Below are 13,752 nucleotides of genomic sequence, written 5' to 3'. Positions count from 1 at the left end.
GACATTTTGAAGAACGTTGGTGACCAAACAACATTGGACCCCATTGACTTCCATTGTGTAAAAAAAGAGACATTTCTCGAACTATCTTCTTTTGCGTTTCACAGAATAATAATAATATTTGTTTTTGGGTGAACTGTCCCTTTAAGGTTAAGACCCAAGCAAAACATGAATTAAGGAGATAGACACCACATTTTTGTAGAAAACAAAACTTTATTTAAACACCTTGTGACCCCTATTTGCCACATACATTGCACAGTAAGGAGAAGTCACATATCATTGGGCATCATGTCACATTGGCTACTGTATATGCACTGTTCTAAGGTCCCAAAACCTTTAAATCAATATTTTTGGTGACATAAAACCATTCTTTCCTTTGAACCTCTGAAAGTGGTCTCAACTTGATAAACAAACAAACAAACAAAATCTAATACAATTCATGTAGTGTTATTTCTTCCAGCTCATTTGTGTGTTTGTATGCATGTGTGTGTGCGTGTGTGTGTGTGTGTGTGTGTGTGTGTAGGGGTGGGTTGGGGAGCATGTGGGCACATTCACTGGCCGTTTCTACACTGAGTATTCAGAGGAAGTCTCAGACTATAGGTTCTGCTACATCTGAACATCCCTCAAGATAAATGAAAAGAAAACAATACTAAAGACAGCATTTGAAACTTTACAACAAAATACAAAAACCGAACATCTATGAGACACAGAACGACCCGGTGCAGTAGTGATTACAGTCTGTCGGAGAGAAAGCTAGAGTTGATACGATACTGAGATGACCTGCCATCTTGTGCAAAAAAACTGAGGCAGAGTGAACAATATCAGACGCGTTTTCTAAAAATGAGGCAAAGTCGACAATCGTAGAGCCAGAAAGAAAGACTCGTGAGGAATGAAACGAAGAGAAGAGCTCGTCTTCTCCAAACAAGGAAAAACAGGAAGTTGTTTTACTGTGTTTGGTTTTGGTCCCCTGTGTACAAAACAAAAGATACATATTTATTTACATATAAATGGAATACAAAAAAAAGAACTGACTGCCAAGGCACCTTGAAATGCTTTACATAAAGGAATCCTCATCAATTTGATTTACATTTACCAAAAATAGAAATGATCAGGCCATGCTTGTTTGCTTTCGGTTGCTCAGTCAAGTTTTTGAACTCCACGTGGAGTTCGGTTCGGGGGGCGCGGGATCGGGGGAGCGAGAAACAAACACCGATGAAACTCTTTCATTCATCCATCTTTCTGTCTTCAGGCGAGGAGCTGTTTCGCCTGCAGCTCCATTTCTGCGGCCCTCTTCAATGCCACGTCAACCAGCAGCTGAAAGCCGCTGAAGTCCTGGGTGAGGTCGGGTGGGGTGGGTGGTGGTGTGTTGAACAGGCCGTTCTGGGGGCTGAGGTTGCCCTCGCTGCTCACCCCCACGCCCCCGCGACATGCGAACAGGGCTGCTGCCTCTGTGATCGGAAGCTCCGTGGCTCCCTCGACCCCCAGACCAGGGACTCGGCTGCCTTGCGTGGCTGTGGTGATGGTGGTGTGGCAGATAACGGAGGGTCTGGGTAAGACAGGTCCGGGTGAGGGGGGTGTTTTGGGCGACAGGGCTTTTTTAGGGTAACCGGTAGAGATGGGTGTGTTGGTGGTCGGGTGTGGAGAACCGGGCTCGTAGCCGTTGCGGTCTTCACCGTTGGCGAGGAGGCCATGCTTGGGGGACTGGGAGTTGTCGCTCAGCATCTCGCCGCCTTTGCTGCCCCGTCGGGAGATGGTGAACTGGTTGGGGTCTTTGCCGTCTTTCCGCAGCATCTCGGGAAGAAGTCGCCGCCGAGCGTTTATGAACCAGTTACACACCTGTGGAGAACAGAGCAGATTATAAACATTGCATTGCATTTGCAAAACAAACATTGCATAGTTGAAATTAAATAATTAAAAAATAAGACATCGCTTCTAAAACCTCATGTCTCCATATTTTGAGATTTTTTTACCATAAATTGTTATTATCAGTCACCTTTTATGTTTGTCACTGGGTTTCGCAAAAATATATAACCAATAAAAAACATAAAAAAGTGCTCGTCAATTTTGACAACAGAGTACTTAATCATTTAAAAGTAGTGTTTTTTTCCATTTCCTAAAAAAGAGTGAATTTGGACATCTGAGGTTTCGGAAGGACAGCGACGATATATCATGTGTATGCTTTAAAGAATCTTACTTTACTTAAAATGTCTAGTATTTTGTATAAATGAAATAATTAGTGTGTATGAAATTATATACACAAATTATCTATATTAATATCTAGAAATTATGTATAATTTCTAAATGAAATAGTGTAACAATTGTTTTATTTGTAAAAAAAAACATGATTTTGTTAAGCAATCAATTATTGTTGACACATATATCACAAATTTTTACCGTCTGTCACTTTTTCAAAGTTTAAAGCCTACGCTCTTATGAATCATTTATTTGTTTATGCCTCTTATTTTGTTTACAAGTCTGAGTTTAAAATGACAATTCTTGACGTATCACTTTGACATGTGACAGTTCCCTGACATACTCTATTTTAGTTTTTCCTCTTTTCAAAAAAAAAAAGGCTGAGCTCGCATTTAAAATGAACCGCTTCATACCAGGAAGCTCTCGGTGGTGCGGATTTTAAGTAACAGTTCACCTTTATCCCTGAGATTGCTCTCTTTGTTGGACCTAGGGGCTTTAGTCTTAATCATGCTAATAGCTTTGTATCTTTCACGGCCCTGGTGAGTCTTACCTGAGGGGGTGTGAGATCTACTCGAATGCAAATCCAGCTATAGAAAACATGTGAATGCTTGACTTAAGTGTGCATCTTTATCTTGCTTAAAAAATACCAATTACTCCCTTGTGCTGATGGCTGACTATTAACACATTGAGTCTATATCAACAATTGAATTCTTCAGCCTTTTTAGTCAATGCAGATCTCACACCGCAGGCAACGGACCATTAACATACACTTTAAGTGACAACAAATCTTGAACTTTGTTTTGGCACGTTTAAGCCGTCAACTATCGCTGTCAACATCTCTTGACTTTTCATGCATTCAAATGATTTAATTGTCTCTTTCTATAATCTTCCAGTCCTTTTCCCTCCTTTATCTTATAGCATTTCTTTTAAAACCATAAACAAAATGCTTTAACAAAACTGTAAATGTTAACAGGCATGCCAGTGAATGTTTTCCGACTCTAAAATTGTATTTTCTTTTTCCAGCCTGGCATTCAAACAGCACACTTCTTAAAATACTGAGTTATTGTGACTTTAATACCTATTCTAATCTTAACCTTTTTTCCACAACAGACAAACCTCTGCCATGTCACCGTGCCAAAACTCAAATAAATAAGCTGAAGTTCTAACTTTTCATTTCCAGCGCCGCTTGCAAGACGCAGTCTTCAGTATGGTAATGTTGCTGTATTGTCTTCCAGCGAGTCTCTTCAGAACAGAAGCCACTATAGCTCTCTGGGTAATGGGCCTGTATTGTGTATCCAACGGTCCGCCTGAGTCGGGTAGTCTTCACTATGTTAATGTGTGTGTGTATTGTGTCTCCCTATTGTTAGTGAGACAGCTGGCTGAGCACAGGGGAAATTCCTGGCTCAGTGTCTGAGCAAGTCTCTCTCTCTCTCTCTCTCTCTCTCTCTCTCTCCGTGTAAGTGGCCACATCTCGGATGACTCAAAACAGTTATTCACTCATCTGTCCACAGGAATTCTCTCCATTGACTGCGCTCACAGGAAGTGTTGTTTATATGACGCTAAAACTCAGCGGGAACAGAATGTCGGGTCTCGAACACGGTGGCGCTTGCTAAAAGAGCCGACTCTCTCTTATTCTGACACATAGGCTAGTTATGACATTGAACGTTTCGGTTTCCTTCACACATCACTTGAACCAGAAACCGGTACTGATGACGGCTAACTGCTCTCCTGTGAAGCATATAAATAGATTACTGATCAACAAAGCAGAAAACGGAAAAATTCCCCCTCGCATTCTAGACGGAAACCGGTCGTGAGAACTTCGAACCTTGTCTGGTGCGCAGCTTTGTGAATATAGAAACAGCCTTGGGTCAATCAAAATAGCAGCTGCTATCTTTTTAATCCAGATTACTGCATAACATGCGATTCTTCTCCTGTCTTTCGTGGCTTGCCGAGTATTGTGCTACTCAACACCGCACGTATTTCAGTACCTGTAGTGTGGAGAGGTGGGTTTGCTTGGAGAGCAAAGCTTTCTCTTGTTCCGATGGATAGGCGTTGTAGCGGTGTTGGTAGAGCCAGTCGCGGAGTATCTGTACGGACTCTTTGGGCAGGTTTCCTCTCCGTTTTCTCTTCCCCGACACACATCCGTTTGACGAGAGGTCCAGAGGCACGTCCAAACTGTCCTCATCCTCCGTCTCGCTGCCAGACATCGCCAGCATACCTGTCGACATACGACACAAAGTTGAAACAATGTCACTTCTAACAAAATGACTGAAAGTATCTTTCTATTATGGTTTGTGGCGTGGAACGCTTTCTGAGCGTGAAAGCGACATTAACGTCCAAAGCACTCTTTTTCCATACAATGACCGTACGTGGTGACCACTGTCATTGTATGAAAAAAGAGCAGTAGATAGCTCTCTTTGTGAGGGTTAGAAGAGTCAACGATGCGATAATCTTGTCAGGCTAACTTTGTATGAAAACTAAAATATGTATACGTTTGAAACGAGAAGTGAGTAAATGTGTGTCGGGGAATGAGTAAACTGGGAATCAGCGTGTGTGTGAAGGAGGACAAAAGACACCCAGTCAAACATCAACCCCCCCTCAACCCTGCCGAGGACCCTACACCCCCTCACATTCACCCACACACTGTCTCTCCCTCCAAAATGCCAAATGCTACACAACAGTGCTTGGCTGTCTGTACGCATGTATAAGCGTGTGTGAGAGAGAGAGAGAGCGAGCGTGTGTGTTGCAGCTGATGTGTCACATCCCTGCTGTCAACCAAAGCCATGTGATTCATGGTTGGAGGCGTCACAAAAGACTCGAAACTGTGTCAATGTTTCATCCGACTACAGTAAATACTGCATGAAAAATTCACACAAAGGCAAATTATTGATTTTTCCCTTTTTTTAAATGATCGTTTTGGGGATAATCTTACTTCAACAAGCATGTTTGTTTGTCATCAGCACCAGCACGTTTGACGTAAAAAGATACATCAAGTTTTGAAGAGGACTTTCTGAGACCACCCTGTAAGTGCCCCCAAACTTTCCCCAACTTCTCCTTTAGTGTGCTTGTGAACGAACCACATGGGACACTACAGTTTAAAAACGAAACGAGTGAAATCGCACATACGTCTCTGTGGTTATGTGAGAAAACGACTGAACTTGTGAAGAGGAGTAATGGGGAGTCATTTCGCGTCGGCCTGCATGAGGATGAGGGGGAGGGGAACCTGTTGCAAATCTCAAGACCGAACAAAAGAATGTCGGTCGTGGGACAATTTAAACTCTGTTTTGTCGACTTTTTCTTTGATGAAAAGTCGTGAAATTGCGTCAGGGGAGAAGTGAAAGGTTAATAATGTACACCACGCCGTTAAAAGCGACAGAATGAGAAGAATATCAACTTTAGAAGGGGGAATAGCTCGGGATCTATTGTGTGCAGTGAGAAACACGAGGTCGGGCAGAATGTGAAAGCGTCGCCTCGAGGAAGCGGCGCGAAATACACAAACTTCACAAAAGGAGGTCAGGATTTAGTGTTACACCGTTGCACGTTTTGTAACAAGGCACGAGGTGTTACCGATCTACAGCTGTGAACGCAACAAAACGAACGTTCAATTTCAAACCACACACTTGGAAAGTTTCCCCCACATTACCAACAAACTTGAGTCAGTGTTGTGAGAAACTCGGAACGCCTCGACATTTTTCCAAGCTGGTGGTGTTCAACTATTACACAAAGGTATTTTATACCCACTTATAAAACTAAACCCATAAGCATACACGATAAGCTCGAAAAGCGTTACATCTGGAGCCATTTAAAGTTGTGGCTGTCTAATCGAGATTCATTCAGTGAACGACACCTCTAAAAAACAAAAAAACATACGAATACACGTACTTTAGAGTGGTTTTACGTAAATCAAAGTTTGTATATCGTGAATCGAGTCTACTCGTCTTGATAAAAGCGAATGTCGTTGTGACAGCCCGCCAGCACATGGTGAGAAAAAGCCTGTTTTGTCTGCAGCGGAAAACAATAGCAGGCAATGCCAGACATGGAGAAAACGCGTTTCTGTTCAACCTTCATCGACAAGTTTGAGCCAGTCGTTACAATGAGCGATGAAAATATAACACGTTTAAGCACTACATCGAGGATAACGAAAGGATACGTACCCTTTTTGGTCTTCATGTCCGTCAAAAATCCCCTTTTCACGTTGGCGACGAGGAGGTGGATTTTTATTTCCAAAGCGTCGATTCTTCCTCGCTTTAATCACACAGACTGTATTATTCCAGGTTGTTACAAAGTATCGAACGATGTATTTCTTTTGTCGAGGAATCGCCGCGGAGCGCGTTTTTCATTTGTCGGAGACGCAACACATTGTCGGGTACCTGGGACAGGCTGCGCGTCTCTCATTCAGTGTGTGTTTGATGTGGAAACTGGGTGACAGCTATCTTTGACAGCTGCGTGACTCAACGCGGTTAGATCCTCCCCCTCCGAGGGCAAGAGGGAAAAATCTGACATCAGACACGCACAAAAAGACACAAAAGAGGATTTTGACAAAGCGATCCGAATCTTAAACGCGTGCTAAGAACGATGTTGTGCGCGGGAAGTATTTGTGGCGACGTGTTTTGGACGTTGATTCGGATCTAGTTCCTGCACGTTTCCCTTTAATGACTGCGGCAGGGAGACAGGAAGCTGGTTTATTATGAATGTAGGTTAACATTACCAAGAGGCACACACATGGCAGGGATATATTTGGAAATGCTTTTATCAGCATACTTTAGTTAGGCGTCGTACTTCAAAATAGTTATCCATATTTTGGACTGTGGCGTTCTTTTTTATGTTTGTTATTGGTGTTTATGTGGCAGAACATTTTGCCACCGCAGGATGTTTGTGCAGTAATGTTTAAGGTGCAATGCGGCATTTATTTCAGGTGACAGATGTCCATGATGCTGGTACGTAAGAGAGCGCCACAGCTACATTTGTAACCCGTGCGTGATGCTTCCTGTTGGCGCAGCGCTGCGTGATACGCAGTTGACCGTTGGGATTAGATGGTGGGGCTTTGGTTGTAAAGCAAGAATCGCTTGTTTCTTCAGCTGTCCTGGTGACGCGTCCCTAATTCAAATCACAGCAGTCTCGCAAACGCTGATTATCACTCATGCGTACGGAAGCCCGTATTTATCTGCTGCAAGTACGTTTCGGCGCATCAACCAAGACGCTGCACAGTGATGTAACAAAACAAAGATTGCGAATAGAGTGTGCTCATGACGGACAGGTTGTTTTAGAACCTTGAAGCTAGAAGTCAGACAGAGACCTTTCACAGCAATATGCTCTACTTGTCAAAACACCGAGGCACATGGCAGTTGTAAAAGGCTTCGAAATCTGTGTTTGGAGTCTGTCGATATAGGTCAGGTCGTTGACTTTTTCATGCGAGGAGTGTGTGCGTCATGCGTGTGTCTGGCCTTAATTCTCAATGTACTATTACCGATAAGAGCAGAATCTTTAAGGTATACTTGTAAACATCAGTTCATGTATACAGGAAATGTATAGCATTAAAAAATGCGAACATTACTCGCTACATCGCCCGTATAAAGGGAACAAAACGTAGTGAGGTAATGCTTTTAAACTGGTTTGCTGTTGGACGGATGTGAGAAGACGTGATGATTCACGGTTTCTCATAAGCCCTGATACAGCTCATTTGGGATTGTGTAAGACTTTTATTATCGTAGTAAAATAGGTGAGTTGCTGTAATAGCATGGGTCCAAGTGCGCCCTCTGGTGTTAAAATGCCCAAAGGTCATAAACGTCATAAAAGCAGATACTGCCACCTTGTGGTTACAGTAAACTTGAACGCGTTTCTCAGTAAACGTGGAATGAAGAAACGTGTTTACAACGAAATCTGAATATAAATAAATAGTAAAACGAATAAATAAGTCAAGTAACAACTGTCCACATAGAAATCAAATGTTATTTGCCCCATTTCAACTTTAATCGCTATGCATTAAACAAAATATGTAGCAGCAGACATGCTAAACTTTATGAGAAAATCTACTTTCAGGACAAATTATTTTTTCTTTCGTTAACACAGGAATAAATGTAAGAGATGTCTACATGAGTGTGATTTACAAGGACGGATGTCTGGACAGTGAAACTGAGAACGCACCAGAACTATGCGCATGGAAGCTATTTAAAGCCCATGCGCCTTCATCTGACTTCCCGATTTAACCGTGATCTATTCTATGACATCACTTCCTGAGTAATCATCACAGTTAGACAGATAGACAGGTGACTAATTGAAATTCACATGGACAAACTCACACAGCAGGTGTAGTTGAAGGTGTGAGACTCCTTGCAGAGTATGATGTCATGAGGCACAATATTAAAATAAAATGATTAGTGGTGTGTAGCAAGTTGTCTATTATTATGGCGGTTTAACTGTAAAAAAGAGATGTAAAGCCATACAATAAAAAGGGGTTACAATAAGACATTTATTTTCTCCTAAAAGGTTTTGGCTTGATATATTGTCGACCTGATTGCCAAGAAAAGTGTCTATATACTCTGAAGACGATTTATTTAATTTGTTGTCGATAAAGTAGGACCGATTAAGTTTTGTGTGAGGCGGGGCTTCCTCGCTGTAGAGAGGCGGTGAGTTTTGCACAGATTTATGGGAACCCGCGGCCTCTTGGCAAGCTTAACGCATTTCAATCTGGCGACGCCGCCCTGACGCGCTCAAAAGCGTAAACACGGACAGAAGCGAGAGAAACACCGAGAGCCCCGGTGACACACCACATCTTTCGCATTCCCGCGGGTTGCGGGTCATCTCCCCGGGCCGGGCGGTGTGTCAGGATTCAGAGACCTGGGGGTCCGGTTTCCATTACGCGCTCTAAAATTAGGACTGCTTTGAGACTGACGCAAAATAACTGGGACTAGATCACTCTGTAGCAGAGGAGAACGAGGATCCATGGAAACGCGCCCTACACATTCACCGCTATTGATGACAAATAGTATTTTTAGACTGTGTTGTCATCATTCGGTAACAACGAGGCCAAAGGCGTATTGTATAAAGGGAGGCTGTTGAAAATGCACTTGTACAGTAGCGCGCTAACACACTACCCTGGATCCTCTCGAAAGGTTTCGGTAACTCTTACCAGTGTGGTGAATACCCCGACAGCGGTAAGTTCCAGTTCTTTGGAAGCAGTCAGTAACCCCGTTGACGGGAGCGCAATAGAAGCGCGCGCTGAATATTTAGCCCGAGGGGAACAGACGGACGCGAAGATGCCTGCTCTTACGTGTTACGAGGCCACTTCAATGAGGCCGGTTTTCTACACTTCCACTGCCGAGATTATCATCACACGACCAGATGGTGTGGAGAGATCTGTACCCATTCACATCGTGAATGAGCCACACCAGAAACCTTTGGAGACACACCACCACCGAATTTCTTATGCAGTCAATGGAGATGATAATGTCTATTCTGACTCCTATTTGGATTTAAAGCACACAAGGGATATTTTTCAGGACAATGATGAGACAGGTGAGCTAAATTCAATAAACTGTGAAGTGTTTTTGGACACAGACGATTATAGAGTCTGTGAGAGGCAAGAAGCGCCATGTGTGCACAACAACCCCACAACTTTTGGAACTGTACAGAGATGCTCATCTGAACCTCTTTCACCACTCCAAAACAAACCTCAACAGGAAAGTCAGGAAAGTGTTGAAGATGACCACGAAATGACGGACGAGCCTGTCTTCGACCTGCACATTCTTCAGGAACCCACTGCAACGCCCAACAAAAGTGACATTGACAACAAGGTTACCCGGTACCTGGCCGAAGTGGATAAACAGAACAAATACCTCCACGACAGGCAGAAATACCGCTTTCACATCATCCCAGATGGGAACTGCCTGTACCGGGCTGTATCCAAGGCCGCTTATGGGGACCAGTCAATGCACAAAGACCTCCGAGAGCAAACCATGCATCACATCGCAGATCACCTGGAGGAATTCAACCCCATCATCGAAGGCGACGTCGGGGAGTTTCTGATCAATGCAGCGCAGGACGGTGCATGGGCTGGCTATCCAGAGCTTTTAGCCATGAGTCAAATGCTGAATGTGAATATCTACTTGACCACTGGGGGTAGTGTGGAAAGCCCAACTGTATCCACCATGGTGCACTACTTGGGAGAGGAGGACTTGTCTAAACCAGCCATTTGGTTGAGCTGGCTCAGCAATGGTCATTATGATGTGCTGTTGGACAGCTGCCAGCCCAACCCGGAATATGATGACTGGTGCCGTCACACCCAGGTACAACGTAAAAGGGACGAGGAGTTGGCCAAGACAATGGCGGCATCCCTATCCAAAATGTACATTGAGCAGAATGGCCTGCACTGATGCCAAACAGAAACTTTAATTGGAGAATGTATCTGGGAATACTGTATATCATACTGATGTTTCCAAATGGATTGCACTTTGATTCCTTGTGTGATTAAATATTGCCTTAATTTATTACATTTCTATATGAGTGTGGTCATTTTTCAAATGTGTTGAAGTGCAGTGCACTAGATGATGGTGATATGGAAATAAACATTGTTTGGATCTGAGCGAATGTTGCATGTGTTTCTACAGAATTTCAAGTCTTGCATATTTTTTTCTGTGTACTGCTGATCTGTAAAACAGCTTTCCACCTAAATGAAAAGTTAATGAATAAGTAGCACTTATGCAAACATTACCACCAGTCTTGTGACTTTATATGTCATTGTTGTTCTTTATTCTGGCTCTGATACATACTAAGCTGATGATTTTGTCATTTCAAGTGCCTGAAATATATTTTGTAAAAGATGTATTTTGGAATAAATTCTTTTAAGCAATTTCATTTTTGTAGTGTGTTAAGTGTTTATACATCATTCATTTAGAGAAGGTCACTGTGGAACAGTTTATGGAAAACATTGTAATATATAATGGTCCCTGACAATTGTTCAGCTGCTAGAACATGACCACATGATCATGCATATACTGATCAAATGTGTAGAATGAATGCACTGTAGGTCACTTTGGATAAAATCACCTGCCAAATAAATAAATGTAAACAGCACATGTAACTGTAGTGGAAAATTATTATCAACAGTGAGAAGTCATAATGGGTGTCTGAAAAAGTGTTCAAGAAATGTTCTTTATTCCCAAAACATGTCACACAAGTGCTGACATTAGCAGACTACACCCATACGGTGAAAAATGACATAAACATGTATGAGAGGAGAAAATGACCTCATGTTGCCTGGGAGTATATTACCGAGTATATATTCTCATAAATTACTCTGAAGACTGCTGATTCTCAATGTAGTAATCTCTATATAAAGTAGTTCTACTAAGGGTGAGCAGGAGTCCTTAAAGTTAATTTGTTGAACAGAATGATCACTCTGTTTTAAATAGAGCAGCACAATCTGGTATTATAAACAGATGAAGCTCAGCTGCTCATATCATATGACCTGTTGGCAAGGAACAGAGGCAGCATTATTTAACAAACAAAAAACGGATTAACAGTGTGAGTTTGAATAGAAAATGCACATTGACTTTTGCATTGAGTTTACGGCATAATTTCCTAAAGGGCATTTATTTTATTTTATTTTATTTTTCCCTGCATGTTCTCAGTTTACTCAGCGTAGCGGCACTTTCAATATTGATCCATATTTTTCCATATTTTTAACTAGTGTTAACCAGATCTCTGTCAGAGATAACTGCTGTGTTGCATAGCTTGAAGGTCACTGTAAGGGTAATGCCTGTGGTGAAAGTCTAGACTTCAAGCTATTTCCGATACATAAAGACTGACTACATTTACATTTACATTTAGTCATTTAGCAGATGCTTTTATCCAAAGCGACTTACAGAGAGTTCAGGGAGCAATAAGCGATATGTCATACAGGAGCAATAATACAATAGGTGCTAATACAAAGTTACTAGTTTCAACAAAAGCTACACCACTACCTGTTGAGAGAAAGATTGAACCATAATTGTAAAAAGTGATTTAGTCTTAGTCTTTTTTCCAAACATTATCGAAACAGTATATCAAACAGTATGTTAAAAAAGAATATTGGTTAGTAACATGTCCATTAGATGAAATAAAAAAAGAGCTGATCTGTAAATAATTGACCCTTTACGTAAAATGACTTCTCTTTCGCTTTTCACTGTTTTTAAGGTTGTCCCTGTGTTAGACACTAGATGGCAGCATAAGTCTGAGCACACTGTGGTTGAGCGCTTCAGAAATGATGCAGCCATGTATGAAATGCGAAAATAATGGATCGTTGATCATGCGACAGGGTTAGGAATGAATGAATGTACATGCAGTCCATAGCGCATCATAACTGTGCGTTTACGTGTGTGAAAGTGTGTTTGTATTCATGATGTAATACTATTGGTAAAGTTATCAATTAGACAACCTAGTTAAACAAATTCATTTTTTTTAAAGCTTTTGGGTCGTTTGCAGCTATAACAGCATTTTAACGAACTAGAGAATAGCATTAAGGATATTTATCTGACAAGGTCATGGTCTATGCCATTTAGCCTACTGAAATTTAACGTACATGTTTCCTAGAATATTATTTTATAGCTTATAGAATAGGTTTATGAAAACGCACGGCTAATCAATGCTATTAGGTATATATGAAAGTATGCATAATACAGCAAAATTATCTTACAGAACAATATGCTTTAAACTGGAATGACGTAATTCTGCAGTCGTGTGGACTTTAAGTTCCTTTCTTATTTATTTATTTACTTTTGGGGCTGAAATTCCCTCTCTCTCTCTCTCTCTCTCTCTCTCTCTCTCTCTCTCTCTCTCTCACTATCTTCTCTCATGAAGGAGTTTGTGTCCTTTGGCCATACATCCTTAGCGCATACCGACTAGAGCTCCATGTGTTTCAAGCAGTACGGAACCGATAATTAAGCGAAAGTTTTTGCGGATATTTGGGGACAGTTGAGCAGCCTGGCGAGGTGAAAAAATGTCCGGACATCGGGTTCAATTCGTGGATCCTCCTTCGTCCAGGGAACGCAAAGGGAGCCCGAAAATCACCAGTAAGACTTCCTTTTTTCTTCTTCTTGATATTACACTATGTCTCGAACACTTGACTGCCTACATGAACAGCGTTTCCTGGCATCAAATGCGCTTTTCGCTTAATCTGGGCTCACACACAAGCACTAAACTGAGGAACGCGCATTTGATGCCCAAAACGCTTCCACAAACACAATGGTAGATTTATCACAAAACTTACAACAAAAACAGCTGGTTCATATCTCATGAAGTACCTATAAAATACGAAGGAACATTTAAGTTGCATTGTGTTGCTACATTTCTTGGCTGTTATAATTGCTTTTAGAATTTAAGACATGTGTAGGCTACTTTGTAGAGACATGTGTATGTGTAGATTCAAGATCTATATTGATTTTTCTGTCATAATTTAGAAGAATCCTAAAAGAACCTGATGGCTCAACAACAACAAAAAACATTTAGCCTATATTCTTCTTTATTTAGTTTATTGCACTTAAGCCAAGCCTTGGTGACTTTAGTTTATGTAGATGTTCTGCATGT

General features: G+C 41.7%; 3 protein-coding genes across 3 annotated transcripts in view; 2 read left to right on the top strand and 1 right to left on the bottom strand.

Moving 5' to 3' along the window:
- Window positions 1-196: 196 nt before the first annotated feature.
- tgif1 (TGFB-induced factor homeobox 1) lies at window positions 197-7,834 on the bottom strand. The gene is made up of 3 exons (XM_057322966.1): window positions 6,345-7,834; window positions 4,179-4,408; window positions 197-1,833 (listed from the first exon to the last, which is right to left on the bottom strand). The coding sequence occupies exons 1-3, from the start codon at window positions 6,358-6,360 to the stop codon at window positions 1,243-1,245; spliced, it is 837 nt and encodes a 278-aa protein (XP_057178949.1). The 5' UTR covers window positions 6,361-7,834; the 3' UTR covers window positions 197-1,242.
- Window positions 7,835-8,583: 749 nt separating this feature from the next.
- LOC130547208 (uncharacterized) lies at window positions 8,584-11,264 on the top strand. Its single transcript, XM_057322965.1, has one exon. The coding sequence runs from the start codon at window positions 9,252-9,254 to the stop codon at window positions 10,560-10,562; it is 1,311 nt and encodes a 436-aa protein (XP_057178948.1). The 5' UTR covers window positions 8,584-9,251; the 3' UTR covers window positions 10,563-11,264.
- A 1,785-nt stretch (window positions 11,265-13,049) lies between these two features.
- si:ch211-285f17.1 (sickle tail protein) overlaps window positions 13,050-13,752 on the top strand; it is a 103,277-nt gene continuing 102,574 nt past the window's right edge. The window contains exon 1 of the mRNA XM_057322264.1: window positions 13,050-13,238. Coding sequence (XP_057178247.1) covers window positions 13,166-13,238 — 73 coding nt within the window. The 5' untranslated portion in view covers window positions 13,050-13,165. The remainder of the gene's footprint in view (window positions 13,239-13,752) is intronic.

This window comes from Triplophysa rosa, linkage group LG23 (genome assembly GCF_024868665.1).
Source record: "Triplophysa rosa linkage group LG23, Trosa_1v2, whole genome shotgun sequence".
NCBI lineage: Eukaryota > Metazoa > Chordata > Actinopteri > Cypriniformes > Nemacheilidae > Triplophysa > Triplophysa rosa.
This window is presented reverse-complemented; position numbering and strand designations above follow the sequence as displayed.